General features: G+C 40.4%; 1 protein-coding gene across 1 annotated transcript in view; it reads right to left on the reverse strand.

Moving 5' to 3' along the window:
* Positions 1-23031, reverse strand: part of LOC133648936 (progesterone receptor-like) — a 33637-nt gene extending 10606 nt beyond the window's left edge. Inside the window, exons 1-6 of the mRNA XM_062045492.1 lie at positions 21771-23031; positions 19548-19684; positions 15647-15763; positions 15200-15343; positions 14893-15099; positions 6446-6590 (exon numbers count right to left, since the gene is read on the reverse strand). Coding sequence (XP_061901476.1) covers positions 6446-6590; positions 14893-15099; positions 15200-15343; positions 15647-15763; positions 19548-19684; positions 21771-22561 — 1541 coding nt within the window. The 5' untranslated portion in view covers positions 22562-23031. The remainder of the gene's footprint in view (positions 1-6445; positions 6591-14892; positions 15100-15199; positions 15344-15646; positions 15764-19547; positions 19685-21770) is intronic.
* Between the last annotated feature and the right edge of the window lie 502 nt (positions 23032-23533).

Raw genomic sequence — 23533 nt, forward strand, 5'->3', positions numbered from 1 at the left:
TCAGGTGGAATTATTTCCCATCCTTGCTTGATGTGTTAGGATCCGCTGCTCGGATCACAGTTTGTTTACTTTTTAGTGTCACGTGTTTTTTCAGCACCTTGCTTTTGTTTCTGTTGCCATGACTGCCTCTGGTTAGCGTTCGGGACGCGCACCTGTTGCCCCAGCGCTAATCAGAGGGCCATTTAGTCTTTGCCCGGGCCTCACTCGGCCTGGCTTGCTAATTTGCTTATATGCAACAAGTAACGACCATTTCGATTCCTGCTAGCTTTCATGCTATATTATTTTTGCTTGCTAGCTCCCATGCTAGTCCCTTTGTTTTTGTCTTTTGTGCTATGTACACGTCTTTGTTTTTTTCCCTGATATGATTTATTTGCTTAAATAAATAATTTTCCTAACTGCACGCTGTGTCCGAAGCCGTCTGCATTCCGGGGAGAACGACCTCGCACCACGATGCGACCAGGTCGTTACAGTAGCAAGCCAGCAAGAAAAGGTTCTCCCGCAGCGAGCACGTTGGAGGAGATGGACGAAGGTGCGTGGATGGTGTTGCGAGCGATGGAGGCGGAGACGCTTCGCTATTTCCCCTCGGAGCGCCAGGACCTGATCTGGGGTCCTAACGGAAGGTTGGTCCCATTCAACTCCGTATGGCCCGAGGACATCGCCACACTCCCGCACTACCGGACGCGTCAGCGAAGACGGAAGCTGCCCAAGAGGTCTTCACTTTGCTGCCAAGACGCGCCACTTCCTCAGACTCCTCCACAGGTACACAGCAAGCTACATGCAGACCAAGCTTCCCCTCCTCAGATGTTTGGCAACCCAATTGATCACTTCGCCAAACATTTCTCCGACTGGGCTGTCAATCACCTGGACAGCAGCGACAATGACGTCATCCCTTTGGCGCCCCCTGATGAGGTAACTCCGCCCACTTCTGATGACATCATAGATCAGGATTTTTTTTTTCTACCATCAGCTTCTTTCTGTCAGCCACTTCCAAATGACTTTAATTCCAGGATAAAACATTATCAGGACATTTTTTTTACAAACCCGCTCACCAGGTTTGTCAATGTCCTCCAGGACTCAATCTCCACCGCCAGTGACTATTGCTCCACCCACTACACAGACTTTTTCCCCTTGTGCTCCCACCCAATCTCAAGTGGGGGGGTAGAATAGACATTTTGGACATTTTAAAGGGGAGGAGTATACCCCCCTCCACCCACCCTTGAATACGGTTCCAAACCGCAAGGAGCGCGTCTGGTATCCGCTTCTTGAGGGAGGGGCTAGTGCTGGGAGCGGTGCTAGTGGGGTGGCACAACTACACTCAGCCAAGCCGCAACCTCCTGCCCGGCCACCGCCACCAGTTTTTCGGTGTGCTAAGCCGCAACCTCCTGCACGGCCACCGCCACCAGTCCTTCGGCGGGCTAAGCCGCAACCTCCTGCTCGGCCACCGCCACCAGTCCGTCTGCGTGCTAAACCGCAACCACCTGCCCGGCCGCCACCACCGGTTTTTCGGCCTGCTAAGCCGCAACCGCCAGCTAGGCCACCTGCACCTAAGCTAGCGCCAAGTCTAAGGCTAGCACCAGCTCCACCACAGGTTCAAGTACCTGCACCTCGGCTGGTTCCCGCACCAGTACCTGCACCTCGGCTGGTTCCCGCACCAGTACCTGCACCTCGGCTGGTTCCCGCACCAGTACCTGCACCTCGGCTGGTTCTCGCACCAGTACCTGCACCACGACTGGTTCTCGCACCAGTACCTGCCCCACGACTGGTTCTCGCACCAGTACAAACTCCTCGGCTGGTTCTCGCACCAGCACCAACTCCAAGTCTGGTTCACGCGCCAGCACCGACTGCCACGACAGCGACTCCTGCTGCCACGACAGCGACTCCTGCTGCCACGACAGCGACTCCTGCTGCCACGACAGCGACTCCGGCTGCCACGACAGCGACGACGACGCCACCTCCTGCTCCGGCTGCCACAGCAACGACGACGCCGCCTCCTGCTTCCACGGCGACGGCGATTCTTCCTGCTGCCACGGCGACATCTGCTCTCTCGTCTCCGGTGGGCCTTCCCAGGGCGCCGCCACCTTCCTCGCCCTTATCGTCGTCTCTGCGACCTCGAGTGGTCCGGCTGCGCGAGCGGAAAGCAGGTCCCCGCATGCAGCCCTCGAGGTCAGTGAAGGGACGCCAGTGGCGCAAACAGCAGCGACACCCTAGACTTTGTTGCAGGACTCAGAGGCTGCTGAACTTCTGGCGCCACTCACGCCCACCTTCTCGGCGGCCACGAATGTGGCCTTTCCGTGGTCGCCCGCCGCCACCTGACCCTTCCCCGGTGGATTCGGGGACACGTGGCCTGGCGACCCACCACCAAGTCCTCCCTCCGCCCGCCCTTGACTCGTGAAGTATTGCTTGTTTTTTTTTTGGGTTCCAGTTGTTTTTTTGTTTTCAAGGGACATCTGGAATCTGTCCTTTTAGGGGGGGGTACTGTTAGGATCCGCTGCTCGGATCACAGTTTGTTTACTTTTTAGTGTCACGTGTGTTTTCAGCACCTTGTTTTTGTTTCTGTTGCCATGACGGCAGATTGTGCTCACCTGCCTCTGGTTAGCGTTCGGGACGCGCACCTGTTGCCCGAGCGCTAATCAGAGGGCTATTTAGTCTTTGCCCGGGCCTCACTCGGCCTGGCTTGCTAATTTGCTTATATGCAACAAGTAACGACCATTTTGATTCCTGCTAGCTTTCATGCTATATTATTTTTGCTTGCTAGCTCCCATGCTAGTCCCTTTGTTTTTGTCTTTTGTGCTATGTACACGTCTTTGTTTTTTTCCCTGATATGATTTATTTGCTTAAATAAATAATTTTCCTACCTGCACGCTGTGTCCGAAGCCGTCTGCATTCCGGGGAGAACGACCTCGCACCACGATGCGACCAGGTCGTTACATGATGTACAGCTTAAGTTGTTCAACAGTCCGGGGGTCTCCGTTGTGGTATTTTAGGCTTCATAATGCGCCACACATTTTCAATGGGAGACAGGTCTGGACTACAGGCAGGCCAGTCTACTACCCGCACTCTTTTACTATGAAGCCACGTTGATGTAACACGTGGCTCGGCATTGTCTTGCTGAAATATGCAGGGGCGTCCATGGTAACGTTGCTTGAATGGCAACATATGTTGCTCCAAAACCTGTATGTACCTTTCAGCATTAATGGCGCCTTCACAGATGTGTAAGTCACCCATGTCTTGGGCACTAATACACCCCCATACCATCACAGATGCTGGCTTTTCAACTTTGCGCCTATAACAATCCGGATGATTCTTTTCCTCTTTGATCCGGAGGACACGACGTCCACAGTTTCCAAAAACAATTTGAAATGTGGACTCGTCAGACCACAGAACACTTTTCCACTTTGTATCAGTCCATCTTAGATGAGCTCAGGCCCAGCGAAGCCGACGGCGTTTCTGGGTGTTGTTGATAAACGGTTTTAACTTGCACTTACAGATGTAGCGACCAACTGTAGTTACTGACAGTGGGTTTCTGAAGTGTTCCTGAGCCCATGTGGTGATATCCTTTACACACTGATGTCGCTTGTTGATGCAGTACAGCCTGAGGGATCGAAGGTCACGGGCTTAGCTGCTTACGTGCAGTGATTTCTCCAGATTCTCTGAACTCTTTGATATTACGGACCGTAGATGGTGAAATCCCTAAATTCCTTGCAATAGCTGGTTGAGAAAGGTTTTTCTTAAACTGTTCAACAATTTGCTCACGCATTTGTTGACAAAGTGGTGACCGCCATCCTTGTTTGTGAATGACTGAGCATTTCATGGAATCTACTTTTATACCCAATCATGGCACCCTCCTGTTCCCAATTAGCCTGTTCACCTGTGGGATGTTCCAAATAAGTGTTTGATGAGCATTCCTCAACGTTATCAGTATTTATTGCCACCTTTCCCAACTTCTTTGTCACGTGTTGCTGGCATCAAATTCTAAAGTTAATGATTATTTGCAAAAAAAAAATGTTTATCAGTTTGAACATCAAATATGTTGTCGTTGCATATTCAACTGAATATGGGTTGAAAATTATTTGCAAATCATTGTATTCCGTTTATATTTACATCTAACACAATTTCCCAACTCATATGGAAACGGGGTTTGTATTAGTTTTGCAGGACACAACCAACCAGTTTATCACTCTACTGCGCAGAGCGCTCCTTCTCTCACTCTCTTTACTCGCCCACTCACTCACCGACATCAACCAACACATTGCTATTCTTTCAAACACACATATGCTACTCTCATAAGTTAACCAGCAACCCTGCTGTGCACGTGTACTGTAGATACGTAGACGTGCACGCAACTGCTTGGCTTGATGCCAAATATTAGCGGAGTTAAGACCGCCCATCGAGTGTCAACTAATGCAAGTGAAATGACTGAGATTTGAAACAAACTGCTGCAATTTGTGTTTTACCTTTAACAAATGTGTGTTTTACCTGCTACATGGCTTATTTGTGTACTTGTATTCATAGTTTTGTTTTTAGTATTTACTAATAATTGTATTTTTCTTAAAGCACAGACCAGCAACCATAAATCATAAGCATTTAATATAATGTCAATACAGCTTTGTATTATATTCTAATCTAATCCTTGATTATGGCAGACTATATGTAACATGGAAATGGTAAATTGTTTAATGCCCTTTCATTTACATTTTAACCTTGTAAAGTTGTTATTTGAGTGCAATAGAAAACATATGTTTATTGTATTGTAAGATTTTCTGTTAAAATGAAGCCAATGTTGACATTTTTCGTAGTTCCCTTTATTTGGAAAAGTATTGAAAAGTATCGCTATACATTTTGAACCGGTACCGGTACAAAATTATTGGTATAGGGACAACCCTAACATACATACATATATATATATATATATATATATATATATATATATATATATATATATATATCTTTCAAAAATGTGAAGAAAAATCAGAGGGCCAGAATGAATTGTAAGTGAATTCATTCACTACTCTTGTATGTTGGAAAACACGATTTTTAACATAACTAAAATACCAGAAGCCACTCTATTATAAACTAATTGTAAAAAACATTGGCAAACATCACAACAACCATTTTTTTGATTTGCCACAGAATAGTTTTCTTGCAGAAGGTGCAGTGTGTTTCATATTGAGTGTTTTCAAGTGACAAAAACAACCCGAAAGTTGGCCTTTGTATAAGAAAGCACAATGATATTGACTGTGAAAGGGACTGTTTGCATCTCTGCTAAGCCTGAATGGTTAACTTTTGCAGTGTTTCGGCTGCCAGAATTGAGCAAACAGAGAAACATTTCTACAGCACTTCTGTCTGCACAAAGTTGAATAAAACAGGGGGTGTTGACAGAGAAATTGTCTACAAAGAAAGAAGGCGATTATGGATCACAAGTCTCAGACATAATTTGGACGCGGAGAATGCGGATAACATTCATAGTTGCTCATCCCATTTTGTGTTTGGTGTGTATTTCATGTTGAATACATTTTCACCTGTTTTTAATTACTTAAAAAAAAAAATATTAATAATAAACAAGGACTAATTATTTCTTTAGAATGACAAGATGACATCCGCATATCTCCCTTGCTTTCCTCACCCAACCATAAAATAAATGTGTGAACAGGAAATGAATTAGTTCTGTTTTGTAGTTATTCGTGCCCTCAAAAATCGAAGCGAGACTGAAGTTTGCAAATTTATAATAACAATAATATATTCTTAAGGACTTTCATTATTGTATTTAAGACTTTTTGCAAGATTTGGATGGAGTTTAAGGCATTTTAGAGGCCTAAAAACAACACAATAATATGATTTATATCATACAGTATATTTTCTATATCGCGCAACCCTACTGCATATCATTATGCAGGATCTATGTGCAATACGATTGCAAATAAAGTCAACAGAGAAAGTGTGTGTATAAAGATGTCTCATCCATCAATCCATTTTCTACTAGATAGATAGATAGATAGTACTTATTGATTCCTTCGGGAGAGTTCCCTCAGAAAAATTTAAATTCCAGCAGCAGTGTACAAAATTGTAAAAAGTAAATAATGGGGTATAAATGGAGACAAAATAGAAAAATATTACAATAGAATAAAAATAAAAAGCAACGATGAGAATAAAAATATAACAGTAAAATAAGAATATAACAAGAGAAACTAGGCAGTAGTGACCATGTTATGAAAAAGTATTTCACTGTTATTGTTTTGCATCCCTGTCATCCTAGTACCCCCCCCCCCCCCCCCCCCCATCCCATTATTTGGATTTACATAATTTATCATTGGAAACATTTATTCGGTTTTTGTCTGACCTTTTGGAATGAATTACGAAGCAAAACCAAAGTATCGTCGTCTTTCTGTTTGGCATCAAACAAAAGACATCACTTTGCATAATTTGGGAGGTTACCGGGGTGACTTACTCATTGAAAACCAGGTCTGGAGCAAAGTAAAGCAGGGAGCTGTCGGTGAGGGTGTAGGACCTCCAGCCCAGACCAAACACCATCACCCCCATCCATGACAGCTGAATCACCGTCATCTGGTCCTCCACATGTAGGTTGCGGAAACCTGTGGAAACATGTACTGTATTATTGCCATTAAATGTACAGTAATATGCATAAGACATGTTTGATTTATAAACACCAGAGTGGTTATGTAAAACTAAAATGTCCTCATTTGTGAGTTAGCAAGTTGCTTTCTGTTTCAGGACAGGTGGCTTCATTATGATTCTGAGGGTGTCCATTTTATACCAAAGTGACTCAAAGTGAATAAATCTATTCCTGTTTTTTTTTTGTGTTGTCGTACGTTCCATAACTGAAACCAAAGCAAGATTCAATACTTGAACTCAAGGTTTAAAGTTAATAATTTTGAGCACCTAATCACTATTTTTACCACATTAGACAAAACCACTTATCTCAAGGAATATTTACTAAAATCAGAGAACTACTACCTAAAATAAGCAAATATAAAATAACAAAAGAAGAGGATGAAACAAGTCAAATGTTGTTTTGGCTCGTCAAATTGTTATTGTTCTCTGTGTATTGTTTCACTTATTTTAAGATGTATAGTTTAGATTTTAGAACTTAAGTTAGAAAGTGCCTGGTAAGAAAAAATATAGTGCTAGATTTCAGATATTTCATGTAGTCTTTGGTATAGTTTGGTGAGGGATGGGTACATTTCACATTTGAACAAATACGGCACCAATTTCTGGTATCTTGGAATCTGTATAGAAACTCAGCGGTACCAATTTTAGGTACTTTTGTTTGTGTTCATATGGTAGTAAATGTTAATTTCTTTAATAATAAAATGTTTTTATTCAAAATTGTTATTCATTTGAACCTCAATTTACAAATGTAATTGTTTTTTGAACATGGTTCTTAAACCAAAAACTTCGTATAGCGGAGCAGAGTCCCCCATAAGAATCAATGTACACATGAATAATGGGTTCTGCCCCCGACAAAAGTCCCTATTTTAGTAAAAAACTGCACACTTTGAAGACACCATAATGTGTATACATACATACATACAGTACATAATATATATATATATATATATATATATATATATATATATATATATATATATATATATATATATATATATATATATATATATATATATACATACATACATATATTTATATATATATACATATATATATATATATATATATATATATATATATACATATATATATATATATATATATATATATATATATATATATATATATATATATATATATATATACATATATATATATATATATATATATACATATATATATATATATATATATATATATATATATATATATATATATATATACATATATATATATATATATACATATATATATATATATATATATATATATATATATATATATATATATATATATATATATATATATATATATATATATATTCAAAAGTTTGGGGTCACCCAAACAATTTTGTGGAATAGCCTTCATTTCTAAGAACAAGAATAGACTGTCGAGTTTCAGATGAAAGTTCTCTTTTTCTGGCCATTTTGAGCGTTTAATTGACCCCACAAAAGTGATGCTCCAGAAACTCAATCTGCTCAAAGGAAGGTCAGTTTTGTAGCTTCTGTAACGAGCTAAACTGTTTTCAGATGTGTGAACATGATTGCACAAGGGTTTTCTAATCATCAATTAGCCTTCTGAGCCAATGAGCAAACACATTGTACCATTAGAACACTGGAGTGATAGTTGCTGGAAATGGGCCTCTATACACCTATGTAGATATTGCACCAAAAACCAGACATTTGCAGCTAGAATAGTCATTTACCACATTAGCAATGTATAGAGTGTATTTCTTTAAAGTTAAGACTAGTTTAAAGTTATCTTCATTGAAAAGTACAGTGCTTTTCCTTCAAAAATAAGGACATTTCAATGTGACCCCAAACTTTTGAATGGTAGTGTATATATATATATATATATATACAGTCGTGGTCAAAAGTTTACATACACTTGTAAAGAACATGGTTGTCTTGAGTTTCCAATCATTTCTACAACTCTTATTTTTTTAGTGATAGAGTGATTGCAGCACATACTCGTTGGTCACAAAAAACATTCATGAAGTTTGGTTCTTTTATGAATTCATTATGGGTCTACTGAAAATGTGACCAAATCTGCTAGGTCAAAAGTATACATACAGCAATGTTAATATTTGGTTACATGTCCCTTGGCAAATTTCACTGCAATAAGGCGCTTTTCCATCCACAAGCTTCTGGTTGAATTTTTGACCACTTGTTTCTTCAGCATTGTCCACACGTTTAAGCCAGGACTTTGGGAAGGCCATTCTAAAACCTTCTTAATTCTAGACTGATTTAGACATTCCTTTACCACTTTTGACGTGTGTTTGGGGTCATTGTCCTGTTGGAACACCCAACTGCGCCCAAGACCCAACCTCCGGGCTGATGATTTTAGGTTGTCCTGAAGAATTTGGAGGTAATCCTCTTCGTCAGGAGGAGTGGTCAAAAATTCAACCAGAAGCTTGCCAGAAGCTTGTGGATGGCTACCAAAAACGCCTTATTGCAGTGAAACTTGCCAAGGGACATGTAACCAAATATTAACATTTCTGTATGTATACTTTTGACCCAGCAGATTTGGTCACATTTTCAGTTGACCCATAATAAATTCATAAAAGAACCAAACTTCATGAATGTTTTGTGACCAACAAGTATGTGCTCCAATCACTCTATCACAATAAAATAAAGAGTTGGCGTCGTTTGGCTAGAAAATCATGGCGGACAAACTACACGGAATTTGCTCCGGAGATTTCCCCTCGAAGTAAAGAGAGCCAAGCGCTTGGTTTAACGTCATTTTCCCTCACTTCTTGGCATGCGTTTAAGAGGAGCACTGTTGTTTTTCGATTGGAGACAGACGCACTTGTCCCACACTAAAAGTATACAGCAAAGGAGAAAACTATTTGATGTTTCTTTCATTTTGTCAATACAGCGTCCATCAGCTGCTGTGACTGACAGTTAATGACGTGAGGAAACATGCACCAGACGATGTGTCGTGAACGTTGCCACAACTTGTTTTTTAAAGTCTTTAGTTTGTTTACTGGGAGGATCACTCGTCCTTTATTTGACTCCTAACTGTATCAGTGTTCAAATAACATCACTACTAGCTATAATGTTTTGTCATCTCTTCGAACTGAACGCAGGCTGTGAAGATTGTGTATTAGGAGTGGGAGGTATCACTTCTGTTTATTTTTGTTGGCCAAACTGTTGTACTGAACAACTAGGAGGCACTGGAGAAGAACAAAGCTTGTTTATTAGACTTCATCTTCATTAGCCAAACTGCTTTGAGTTTTATATTGATATCAAAAAGTAAACACCCTGTTTTTTTTTTTTTAATTAATTGTGTTTTTTTCATGTAACAAAGGCATTACTTTAAAAAACATTCATGTGACACAACATTTTGTTGATGTTTTATGGTGTATAGTTAGGGCTGGGCGATATATCGAATATACTCGATATATCGCGGGTTTGTCTCTGTGCGATATAGAAAATGCCTATATCATGATATTGGAGTATACGTTCTCACACTGTTGGTTTTAGCTGCAGGCATTACACTACAGGCTCTTCTCACTCTTTCTTGTCTCTCCTCACAGAGACATAAAACAAGCGCACCTTGTTACATACGTCACACACGCGTGAAACGTCATACGCCCTCGTGAAGCAGAGAGGTAGCGGAATGGGTAACGTTAGCTGTGATGCTAGCGGTGCAGTGCGATTGGTAATACGAGAGAAAAAAGGTGCAAATCTGGTAACAAATGAAGGAAGAATAATTAATTCCCAAGAAAAACAGCAGGGGGTCAATCATCTGGCGGTGGTTTGGCTTCAAGTGGGAATATGTTGACCAGACAACCGTAATATGTCAAGTATGCGACAAAAGCGTTGCTACAAAAAGTAGCATACAGCTAATTTGTAGCATCATTTGAAAAGTCACCCGCTAGAGAATGAAGAGTGCTTGAAACTCCGCATGTCAACATCTCCGTTCGGTGCCACACCCACAAAATGTTCAAGGAACCATTTCCAGATCAACACCGTATGAAAAAATAGTCACCAACAGAAGGAAATAACGTCTGCAGGAACCTACCACATAGCGAAGCACCTACACTATTTTTGATTTCCTATTATGCAGCTAATTTGTATTTGACAGTTATTGAAACATCTTGAGTGACATCATGCACAAAAGTGCACTTTATTTGTTTTATACTATTGTAGTGGCGTTCTGTACAAAAACTGCACTTTAATTTAGTGTTGTTTGATATGTCATCTTAGTGTGGCGCATATTTAAAATTTTTTATAAATGTCTAATGATAATGTCAATGAGGGATTTTTAATCACTGCTATGTTGAAATTGTAACTAATATTGATACTGTTGTTGATAATATTCATTTTTGTTTCACTACTTTTGGTTTGTTCTGTGTCGTGTTTGTGTCTCCTCTCAATTGCTCTGTTTATTGCAGTTCTGAGTGTTGCTGAGTCGGGTTTGGTTTTGGAATTGGATTGCATTGTTATGGTATTGCTGTGTATTGTTTTTTTTGATTGATTAATTAACAAAAAAAAATATTTTTTTTTAAATAAATAAAAATCGATTTTTTAAAAATGAGAATCGATTCTGAATCACACAACGTGAGAATCGCGATTTGAATTGGAATCGATTTTTTCCCACACCACTTATATATATATATATATATATATATATATATATATATACATATACATATATATATATATATATATATATATATATATATATATATATATATATATATATATATATATATATATATATATATATATATATATATATATATATATACACACGCAGATTAATAATAGCTTTGAGAAAGTAAAACAATTAGGGATGTCCGATAATATCGGGCTGCCGATATTATCGGCCGATAAATACTTTAAAATGTAATATCGGAAATTATCGGTATGGGTTTCTTAATTATCGGTATCGGTTTCTTAAAGTAAAATGTATGATGTTTTAAACGGACGTAGGGAGATGTACAGAGTGGCAATAAACCTTAAAGGCATTTCCTTTGCGTGCGTGCCGTCCGAGTCACATGATATCTACCGGCTATTCTCATCACGAATTAATGCCACGCATACTTGGTCAACAGCCGAACAGGTCACACCCGAGGGTAGCCGTATAAACAAGTTCAACACTGTTACAAATATGCGCCACACTGTGAACCCACACCAAACAAGAATGACAAACACATTTCGGGAGAACAACTGCACCGTAGCACAACATAAACACAACAGAACAAATACCCAGAAACCTTTGCAGCACTAACTCTTCCGGGACATTACAATATACACCCCCCGCTTCCCCCTACCCCCCGCCCACCTGGGGAAAAGTAAAGAGCAGTCGCGTCTCCCAGTCAGCAGCCCCCACCCATCCTCTCCTACACACAACACAGGAGTTGACGACTGCAGTATGAGAGGTTTACTGGCGACTCTTGATAACCTCATCAGAGCGCCGCGAGCGGAGCATTAGTTACCGGTGCTGTAGCCGTGGCTAACAAGCGAGCTCGGTGACTGACTCATGACACCATGTCTATGGTTTGGGATCATTTTAAAGTGTGTCCGACTGATAAAAAAATGGCAATTTGCAATTACTGTAAAAAGTTGGTTATGCGAGGAGGAACCAAGACGTCTTTGTTTAATACAAGCAATTTGATCTCCTACCTCTTCAAAAATCACAAGGAGATACACTGAATACAAGCGGAAGATGGATGCAAAAACACTGAAAAAAGGTAGCACACAGTTGTCGCTTAGTCTGGACTGAGTGAAGCTGTTTTCATTATGTTTTGTGCCTTTTTCCCCCATGCACTTTAAAGGATGGCTGTGTTATCTACTAGTCTAGACTGAAGCAGTTTTTAATTTTTGTGCCTTTCTTGTTTTTATTTGCACATTTTTTTACTCATACGAATACGTTAAGAACAGGGCAGATTGAGCCCAGTTTATAGTATACTCTGGACTGAAGCTGTGTGCCCTCATTGTTTTTGTAGCTGATGTTTTGAGGCATGTTTAAAAAATAAATAAAAATGCACTTTGTCAAAGTCAAAGTATAGTATTTCCCATAGTTGTAGTGGGTATCAGGATTATCTCACATTCCACATTATATGCCACATTCCAAGCTGCTGTTTTGAGGCATGTTAAAACAAATAATGCACTTTGTGACTTCAATAATAAATATGGCAGTGCCATGTTGGCACTTTTTTCCATAACTTGAGTTGTAAGTTGTTCTCTTATTTTGGAAAACCTTGTTACATTGTTTAATGCATCCAGCGGGGCATCACAACAAAATTAGGTATAATGTGTTAATTCCACAACTGTATATACCGGTATCGGTAATTAAGAGATTGGACAATATCGGAATATCGGATATCGGTAAAAAGCCATTATCGGACATCCCTAAAAACAACTTGAAATAACGTAATATGTTAGGAGAAGCTTAATTAAAAGACCTCGAAACCAGTTTTAAAAAATGTTTTATTATTATTCATATACCAAATAATATACTGTGATATATATTGTATTGTAAGTGGCTGCAATATATATTGCAATAAAGGTTTTAGGCCATATTGCCCATCCCTACAGCATGTTGTAATTTTTTAAAGAATAATTTGCTTATGGATATTTCCCTTTCTTTGTTTCCTTACACAGGAAGTGAACAAAGTTTAAATAACAAAATGTAAGCAAACTAAATATTGTAAGTGTTTATAAGTACATCCATCCATCCATTTTCTACCGCTTGTCCCTTTCGGGGTCGCGGGGGATGCTGGAGCCTATCTCAGCTGCATTCGGGCGGAAGGCGTTGTACAAGTATGTAAATATAACAATATGGTGTAAATGAATTATCAAAAATAGGCATGAAGAAGGGGTAGGATGTTGTAATTTTATATCCATCCATCCATCCATTTTCGAGTCATACCAAAGACTATAAAAATGGGACCCATTACCTCCCTGCTTGGCACTCAGCATCAAGGGTTGGAATTGGGGGTTAAATCACCAAAAATTATTCCTGGGTGCGGCCACCGCTGCTGCCCACTGCTCCCCTCACCTCCCAGGGGGTGAACAAGGTGATGGGTTAAATGCAGAGGACAAATTTCACCACACCAAGTGTGTGTGTGACAATCATTGGTACTTTAACTTTTAACTTAACTTCTACCGCTTGTCACTTACGGGGTAGCCTTTGGAACAAGGTCCAGTATTTTTCGTTACAGTCTATTGATTTTTATCTTTTGTACGATCTATTTTAATCAAGTTTGTTGCTCTCTCTCACAATAACGCTGGTTGAGTACAGTCATGTAAACAAAAACTTTGTCCAGCAACAATGGCTACCCAGCCACACAATGCATAGCAAAATCACATTCCTATTTATGTTGTATATTGTCTATATTGTGTATCGTTTACAATATTATGCAAAAGGAAGGTATATATATTTTTAGAAAATAAAGATTGAAATTAAATTTTAAATTCAAGGGACGGCGTGGCGAAGTTGGTAGAGTGGCCGTGCCAGCAATCGGAGGGTTGCTGGTTACTGGGGTTCAATCCCCACCTTCTACCATCCTAGTCACGTCCGTTGTGTCCTTGGGCAAGACACTTCACCCTTGCTCCTGATGGCTGCTGGTTAGCGCCTTGCATGGCAGCTCCCGCCATCAGTGTGTGAATGTGTGTGTGAATGGGTGAATGTGGAAATACTGTCAAAGCGCTTTGGGTACCTTGAAGGTAGAAAAGCGCTATACAAGTATAACCCATTTATCATTTATAATAAGAGTAATGAAATGTGACTCAATTGTTATTACTTATCCATCCATCCATTTTTCTACCGCTTGTCCCTTTCGGGGTCGTGTTGATGCTGGAGCCTATCTCAGCTGCACACGGGCGGTAGGCGTGGTACTTAATAGGAAATAAATAATTTACATACAGTAATAAGTTTGTTTAGCATTGTACTAAGTTAATTTGATGTATTTACTGTTTTACTGTGTAAATATGAGTGAAGTTCATTACAAAGTTCAAAACCATGGTAATAGTAGCCCAAGGCTTTAGCACAGTACTGGAAATACTTGAATTAAATGCTGTATAATCATTCCAGCCATGGCTGCTGTTTGCTCCATTCTTGTCTTAAATGTGAAAATATTGCCCTCTTGTGGTTACTATTTGTAGAGCTTGGATTGGGCTGAGAATGACTGTCACCAAGTCTACATCATGAATGATATTCTGTCTGCCTGCTTTCAGGCCTTGCCAATTGTTAAATGATGAACGTGTTTTCTTCCTGAGAGCTTCATGGCTCTTCTGTACCGCAGTAAATTACCTGGCATCGCTTTGGCCCAGCCTACCACTGTTACAAGTTGTCTCTCCCCAAGTTGGTTCAGGCTGGTTAGCAGGGAGGTAGAGCTGTCTGGAAGGGCCGGGTCATGCCCTGCGTTGACGACGGCGGGCTCAATGGTCTGGAGCACGCTGAGCAGGGATAGGCAGGAGTGTAGGGTCCGGGGGATGCCTAAAACCAGAGGCTGGGATGCTGGGAGAAAAACCAAAATGGCAGTCATGGGAAGAAAAACATTAGAATTACACGAGCAAAATATACTTATTGGTTTGAGTGTGGCACTTTTCCTAATTACCTCGAGCCCTGGCAACTGCATTTCCGTGCTCTAAGATGACATCTCTCCTCTCTGGCTTCTCTCCTAATTCACCAGGCCTCAAGGCAGTTGGAGGTTTCTCCTCTTCCCCGCTCCTCGTCTGGCTGGCTCCCTTCATTCTGCGACCTACAATTTGCCACAGACAAGCAGGAGAAGACACATAAAGATAAAAGGAGATCATGTCAACATCTTTGGTCCAATTGCACAATAAATTGCTTGGATACGGCAATGAGAGTACTTTTAAAAGCCTTTCTGACACTCACTTGCTTTTATCATAACCATGTGGGGAGGTTCTTCCCCCTGGCCCCAAAAAAAGTCAACAGATTTGTTCCGCTGTATTCCATTAGGACATTTTATTAGCATCTTTTGATTTGACGCATGTAAGGTCCACACACACACTCCACACACTCCTTGCTCATGGATACTCACCTTTGAGGCTCATTCCTGACATGAAGCAGCGTTTTAAGCGACACGAGGCGCAGTTTTTACGCCGCAACTTATCAATGGTGCAGTCATTCCGGCTGGCACACAGGTGGTTCTGTTTACCTGAGGAAATAAGAACAGGATAAAGCAGCCACGCCACCAAAACAATGTGGACAGGGCGATCCAAATGGTAGTAATATCGATACCAGTGTGGTATCGTGACAATTTTTCAGTTCTTTTTTATGTTTCTTTTCACAAATATGTGTTTTTTTGTCGTGTTGTTAAAAAATATAGTGTACAGTATACCCTTGTTTATCGCTGATAATTTGTTCTAACTGTGAGGAATGAATTTCTGCGAATTAGAAATTAGGATTAGGCAATTTAGACGATACATGATAGAGCTTTCAATACTTTCATCATATCGTGATGATGCATTTTGATGACACATTCTAGCTGTGTCCCGCAAATTGTGACAGCAACAATCAAACTAACGCATCCTCAATGCAATGTAGAATTCTAGCTAATGGCTAACATCCCTCCACAGTGCAAAGCCACTTGTAAGTCAGCAATCCTTGCCTCTGTGGCAGCAAATAAACTATGTTTCCTGTATCATCCTTGGAAGTCGAAGAAAATCTAAACATGCTACAATACACACAATAGGAAGATTTAACCCTAAAACTAAACAAGAAGCTGCTGCAAAAAGTTCTGGAGCCATTGTAACAGTGGTTCCAAAATTCCTGACTACATCTTAATACAAAAAAAAAACTATGTTTTTTTTATGACAGGCAGCTAAAACCAACAACAATCTGTTTAAGTCAGTGAAAATTTTTTGGATGTAGTAGACCCTTTTAAGTATCTGCATGTCCATCAAGTCTCTCTTTAAGAAGACATTGAACATTTTAGACAGAAAGCCTCGTCACTATCATTAGTGTTTTATTCTTAGTAAGTATAATATTTTAGATTTGGATAACTATCAGACATTTTTGGATGTATGTTTTGTTTTTAAGGTTTTGACTGAGCTCGCCCCTTCACAATCACAAGTTTTAATCCAGAAAAAACCTGCAATCGAGTCAATACTAGAGCACTAACTAGTGGCGATTGTAACATCCAACGACATAGAATTACATTTAGTAAAATGGTTGTCTCTATGCCCATGCATGGAACACACCACCAGCTCATATTAGGTACTGTGTCAACTATTCAACTTTCAAAAAAATCAGTAAAACAGTGATTAAGGACAAACCAGTTTTGGTGACGGCGTGGTGCAGTTGGGAGAGTGGCCGTGCCAGCAACCTGAGGGTTCCTGGTTCAATCCCTACCTTCGACCAACAATGGTCACATCCGTTGTGTCCTTGGGCAAGACACTTCACCCTTGCTTCTGATGGGTCGTGGTTAGGGCCTTGCATGGCAGCTCCCACCATCGGTGTGTGAATGGGTGAATGTGGAAATAGTGTTTTTGAGTACCGTATTTTCCGCACTATAAGGCGCACCTAAAAACCTCAAATTTTCTCAAAAGCCGACAGTACGCCTTATAATCCGGTGCGCCTTATATATGGACCAATATTAAGCCACAACAGGTCTCGCAACTACGGTAAGCAGCCGCCGACTTAATTTTCCCCCGTAGAAGAAGAAGCGCACGGTGCATGCTGGGATATATGACTGCGCGAGGCGTGCCGTTTCATTTCCATTTGTGTATTTATGTAAAGACCCCAAAATGGCTCCTATTAAGAGACACGCTTACGATGCAGAGTTTAAACTCAAGGCGATCAGTCACGCAAGATAGATAAACGAAATACCACGTCACTGACTTTACCTCGAGGGAAATAATAAAACAGCTGTTTAATTATTTTGGGAGTGAACGGAGTTGTCAGAACGCTGGTTTATAATCTATTAATAAAGTTTGACTGACCTATCTGACTGTTTTGTTGACATTCCCTTTAGCGCAGTTCCATCTAATGGATGCATAACGTAACCCCAGCCTCTACTGTAGTGTCTATTCTATGCGCCTTATAATGCGGTGCGCCTTATATATGAACAGTGTTTTAAAATAGGCCATTCATTGACGGTGCGCCTTATAATCCGGTGCGCCTTATAGTGCGGAAAATACGGTACCTTGAAGGTAGAAAAGCGCTATACAAGTAGAACCCATTTACCATTTACCGTTGTGTCAGTTGATCATTTTATGTTGATTGTTTTATTGCAATATTTATTGTGAGTCATCTTGTAATGTATGCACGTTATGTATGGTATTGTCTGTAAATATGTGTCTGTTTTTATTATGCCTGCCGTAGGACAACAGAAGGAACCTGGCGATTGTAACTAATTATGGCATATTAACTGCGATGTTTTGCTCATATGTTAATCAATATGCATTGTCTTAATCAAATAATGTTTTTCCGTTATTCAGTTATCCTAACCCTTAAGCTAGAGCTCTTGAATGTAAACAGAGGTGGGCATATTGATACAAATATCGGCAGTAACGATACCAAATATGGTATCAGTATATAGTCCATATGACAATGTATAAGGCAATATTTTTTTATTGTCAAATAATCTTTTGTAGTTTTTGTTACTGTTTAAAAAAACTCAGGAAATAAATCCCTGGACACAGGAGGCCTATAAGGGCTACCAAAGGATTGATATCAAAGCCAATAAATAGTAGGAAATAATTTCAATATTTAATTAATATTGTTACACCGGCATCCAGTGTTTTTGTCTGATTATAATTGTAATCAAGAATTTAATCATTCATTAATTTAGAAAATGTTAAGTATCAGTATACCTAATTTTGTAGCATTGCCCAAAGCTAATGTAAGTATTCAAACAACATGTTTTAAAGGAGCTGTGTCACAGCAGAAAGCATACCGTTATTAACAGTAAACAGTAAGTAGATTAATAATATTTTTGTGAAAATAACACAACTGGAAATTATCACATATGTCAGCAGCTAAATTGGGAGTATTTAACTCATTTTTACATAGTTCTAATATAATGTATGTGCCAAATAATATATTGTGATAAATATACTGTTATCGCAAGAGGCTGCAAAATATACTACAATATTGTTAGAATTATTCATTATAAATTTTATATTTTTATAGCTCAGGCATAAAAAAAACTTGTGTACAAACTTCTAAATACAGTTAACGTTAGGAGACCCCTCGTTACATGAAATAACACCAACATAGTCACTTTTACTAATCCAATATAATAATGCTGTCTGAGGCTGATGTCTAATATCGATACTTTTAGTTAATTTAGCCATTTTTGTGCTTAAAAATGCTTAATTTAGTCCAAAAATAGTATGCATTTTTTTTAAATATGCGAAAGAGTGAAGCCACAAACTTCGAAGGACAACTGTATATTATATTGGGTTTAAGTTATTTCACAAATCATTTAAATAAAAAGAACAAAACAAGTGTATTATTTAGTTAATATTGTCTTATAGTGTTGTATTAAATAAAAGTGTTCACAAATGAATATTGATAGAAATATTATGTTAAACTCAACTAAACTCTTTGTCTTTTGTTTTATTTTAAATGTTTTTATTTTATTTAATTTTTTATTTATTTATTTATTTTTAAAAATTATAAGCAACCACCACAAATTATTCCAATGATCTTTAAAAATGTAAAAAATAATTGAAAGTAAAAAGTATCGCTCTCAGCGACCTGGTATCGAAGGATAGATACCAAGACTGGTAGTATAGCCCACCTCTAATCCCCACACCACCAAGCATCAATATGTGGATGTTGGCTGATAACAAGTAGCTGCTACTTGTAATGTCAGGTCGTTGTGCCCTGGTTGCCTAGGCCAAAGAGTGGGTGTAAGAAATTAAATAAGTGCACAAGTAATAATGTGTGTGTCTGTGTGCATGTGTGTGTGTGCGTGTGTGTGTCACACCCACCAGCGGCGGCCCTCTTGAAGAATACTTTGCAGCTGCCACAGGTGACTGCTCCATAGTGACAACCAGAGGCATCATCCCCACACACCTGACACACACGCCTGTCTGATAGGTACACACCTGGGAACAGATCTTCAGGCCTAAAAAACAAAAGTAGAGTTTTAAAAGTGGATTTAGGTCAACATGTGCTACGTTGATTCTAATTGTAGTGACATTCTGGCCACTAACACGTCTAATCGGATTAGATCCCTTCATAATGTTTGCATGTATCCCAAAATGCAAAACGGAACGACACAGGAAGTCCTTCACACCAACAGCCATCAGATCATATAATGCATGTTCCTTTTTGACTGTACTTGAATGTATAATAGACTATTTATATTATTCACATGTGAATAATGCTGTATAATAGACTGTATTTATATTATTCACATGTGAATAATGCTGTATAATAGACTGTATTTATATTATTCACATGTGAATAATGCTGTATAATACACTGTATTTATATTATTCACATGTAAAAAATACCTAAGTGTTTATTGTTTATCGTGAGCAAACTGTGGTGCTCAATTTCCCCCAGGGATCAATAAAGTACTTTCTATTCTATTATATTCTATTCTATGTATGGCAACAAGTTGTGTTAAGAGTCTTTTTCAAAACACACTACGACGGCAGGCGGAGCACCAGGTGCTGTATCTCATGTTTACAGGGACACTGATATATTAACCTGTTTTGTACAAAGAGCACTGCAAAGTTGACTGGAGCTGCACGCAGACACACAACAGGGCCAAGGCTGAGAGCTAGACACGATGTTGGGACACAAACTTTGTAAACTTCGCAGCTGCATAACTTTAAATGCCACCGGTGGCCAAACCTTTTCCACAGCGGGCCGCATACTGAAAAATGTGAGGGTGCAGAGGCTATTTTGATTGATTTTGTTGGGGTATATTTGATAATTTTATTGAAAAGGCTAAAAATATATAGGTTTACAGAAATACAGATTAGAATAACTATAAAATGACATTTATTTCAGTAATTCAACTTAAAAAGTTCATTTAAATTGCACTTTATTTTGAAATGTACTTTATTTTATTTTGTGTCAATTTAAGAAAGCATAAAGTCTCAATTCAACAGTTATTTAAAAAAAAATACTAAAACTGAAGCTACTAGTAACTTAGCTACCTGTTGGAGAACCCAGCTATACATGTACTACACACAGAGTGAAATATTTCAAGAATGTATTACAATTTTTACAGCGAATAAAAACCCCATGTTTAATACAGTACCTTATAAAATTAGAAAAGTTTAATATTATTAGCTGCAAATTAACTGCAAAAAACTTTGTTTGGTTTCTTAGTTCTAATGGTTAGTTCTGTATATGCTTGAAGACACATCTTTGCCCATCCATCCATTTTCTCCCGCTTGTCCCTTTCGGGGTCGCGGGGGGTGCTGGAGCCTATCTCAGCTGCATTCGGGCGGAAGGCGGGGTACACCCAGGACAAGTAGCCACCTCATCACAGGGCCAACACAGATAGACAACTTTCACACACTAGGGCCAATTTAGTGTTGCCAATCAACCTATCCCCAGGTGCATGTCTTTGGAGGTGGGAGGAGTACCCAGAGGGAACCCACGCAGTCACAGGGAGAACATGCCAACTCAACACAGAAAGATCCCAAGCCCGGGATTGAACTCAGGACCTTCGTATTGTGAGGCACATGCACTAACCCCTGTTTCACCGTGCTGCCCGCCACATCTTTGCATTCTTATTAATTATTTATTTCTCTTTGCATTGTGTCTCAATTTTGTCCCGTTTGTCTATCTAGCTATTGAAATAGCTTGTGGGCCAATAATGGCATCCAGGCTGTACTTTGGACACCACCCAAGCAAGTCATGGCATGTGTGTGTGTCTGTGTCTGTGTACCATGTGGCACTGCAGCCCACAACACATTAATATTGGGATCCACCATGACATAGCAATGGGTGCATAAAACAAAGTTCAAAAGGACACACTGGAACAAAAGGACTGTGAACTTGACAGGCCAATACAGTCATTGTTCACATGTTTTCTTTTTGTCTGATGAGTTTTTTTTTCTCCTGGCCAGTATTTATATGGTTCCTTTAATTAATTGAGAGCCTCACTGAAAATATATTTATGTTAAATAATGTTGCTTGAGACGACTGCCAAACAAAAGAAGTCATTCATGTTGGACTGTCTTGTTTACCTGAAGCCCCTATCCGTGCAGTCCATCCAGGTTGGCGGTTCCGTCTTGACGGATGGGTAAGCGGGCTGGCCGTGAGAGTGTTCACTTTGGTAACTTTCCACTTGGCCGTAGCTCGGTGCCATGGCTGCTGCTCGCATGCCTCCTTTGCTCGGCTCGTCCCTGTTGTGCCAGACACAGCGGCACTCCTGCCTGCACCCAACACCTGCTTGTCCACACTTACAATATTTACACTCCAAATGATGTCCGGTCCTCCCCGGCTCGGCTCGGCCGCCGTAAGCGCCCTCGTCCACGCACAAAACACTCGTGATGTCTCTGTACAAGTTGGGGTTGAGCGGGTAAGCGGTGTATTGTCTGAGTGGTAAGAGTCGGTCCATTTGAGAGGGCGGCTCCGTGTTCGCAAACAAGTTGGACTCCTTGCAGACGAACGTGGATATGACCGAACCGCGCGTCACCGGCGTCGGCGAGCTGTCGGCTTCGTCGGACCTCAGCAGGTCCATGCAGCTCACCTGCTGCATGCCTTGGCACACGGCGCCGAACTCGTCCTCTGTGGTGTCGGTGTGCGCGGCCGCGCCGAAACTCTGAGCCGCCTCGCAGACCTGGAAAGCGGCGGCGCCGCCAGAGCCGTGCGCGGTGCTGTGGAGCGGGGAGGACAGCGCGTCCAAGCCCAGGGACACGGACACCGCCTGGCTGAGTTCCGCTGTGCTGGGACACAGACAGGTGTCGAAGCGGTCCGGGTCGCTTCTTCTTCTAGAGTTGTCCTCCAAATACGACAAAGTGGAGGAAAAATCCATGTTGTGAACAAGCGTGGTGGTCGAGGAAGAAGTGAGGAAATACAAACTAGGAGACGCCTCCTGAGGAGTCTGTGGTCATATCAGGGGGAAGGAAGTCCATACCAGCCGTCGACGTAGCGAAGAAGGGACGTCCTGCTGATCTTATCCACGGGTTGGACAACTTTTTTTTTCCACAGCTTCACACGACAATCAGCTCATGTCAACTTTGCACACATTATAGCCGAACAATACCGTGTAATTATACAACAATACCGTGTAATTATACAACAATACCGTTATTTGGACGCCACTAATGTCCCAAGATCACGCGAGAGAAAAGCCAGGCAGGCTGGAAAAAAAGTACGCACACTAAATTTGGCTTGTCGTTTATGCTATGTTAACAAACGACTTTGAACTGCAGATGGCGACATAAACATGATAGCTACATGCAGGGCCGTTGCTAGAGATTCTGGGCCTCTTGAAAGAGTATCTGTGTGGGCCCCTCCTCTGTCAAATTTGACTGCCTCCTTCAGAAAAAAACTACCAGTATCTTTCTAAGGCTGCAATTGTCTACATACTTACCTATCAGAAGATACGACTCAGCTTCACAGGACAAGCCAACATAAATCAGCTCACGTCAACAAAGCACACATTATAGCCGAACAATACGGCGGAATTATACAACAGTGCCGTTATTTGGATGCCACTAATGGCCCAAGATCTCGCGAGAGAAAAGCCAGGCTGGCTGAAAAAAAGTAAAGTCAACGAAACAATTTAAAAACACAATGAGCAGCACAGTAAATTTGGCTTGTCGTTTATGTTATGTTATGCTATGTTAACAACTCCAACGACTTTGAACTGCAGATGACACACAAACATGATAGCTATATGCAGGGCCGTTGCTAGAAATTCTGGGTCTCCTGAAAGAATATCTGTGTGGGCCCTCCTCTGTCAAATTTGTCTGCTTCCTCCAAACAAACTACAAGTAGCTTT

This window comes from Entelurus aequoreus, linkage group LG04 (genome assembly GCF_033978785.1).
Source record: "Entelurus aequoreus isolate RoL-2023_Sb linkage group LG04, RoL_Eaeq_v1.1, whole genome shotgun sequence".
In the NCBI taxonomy this organism is placed as follows: Eukaryota; Metazoa; Chordata; class Actinopteri; order Syngnathiformes; family Syngnathidae; genus Entelurus; species Entelurus aequoreus.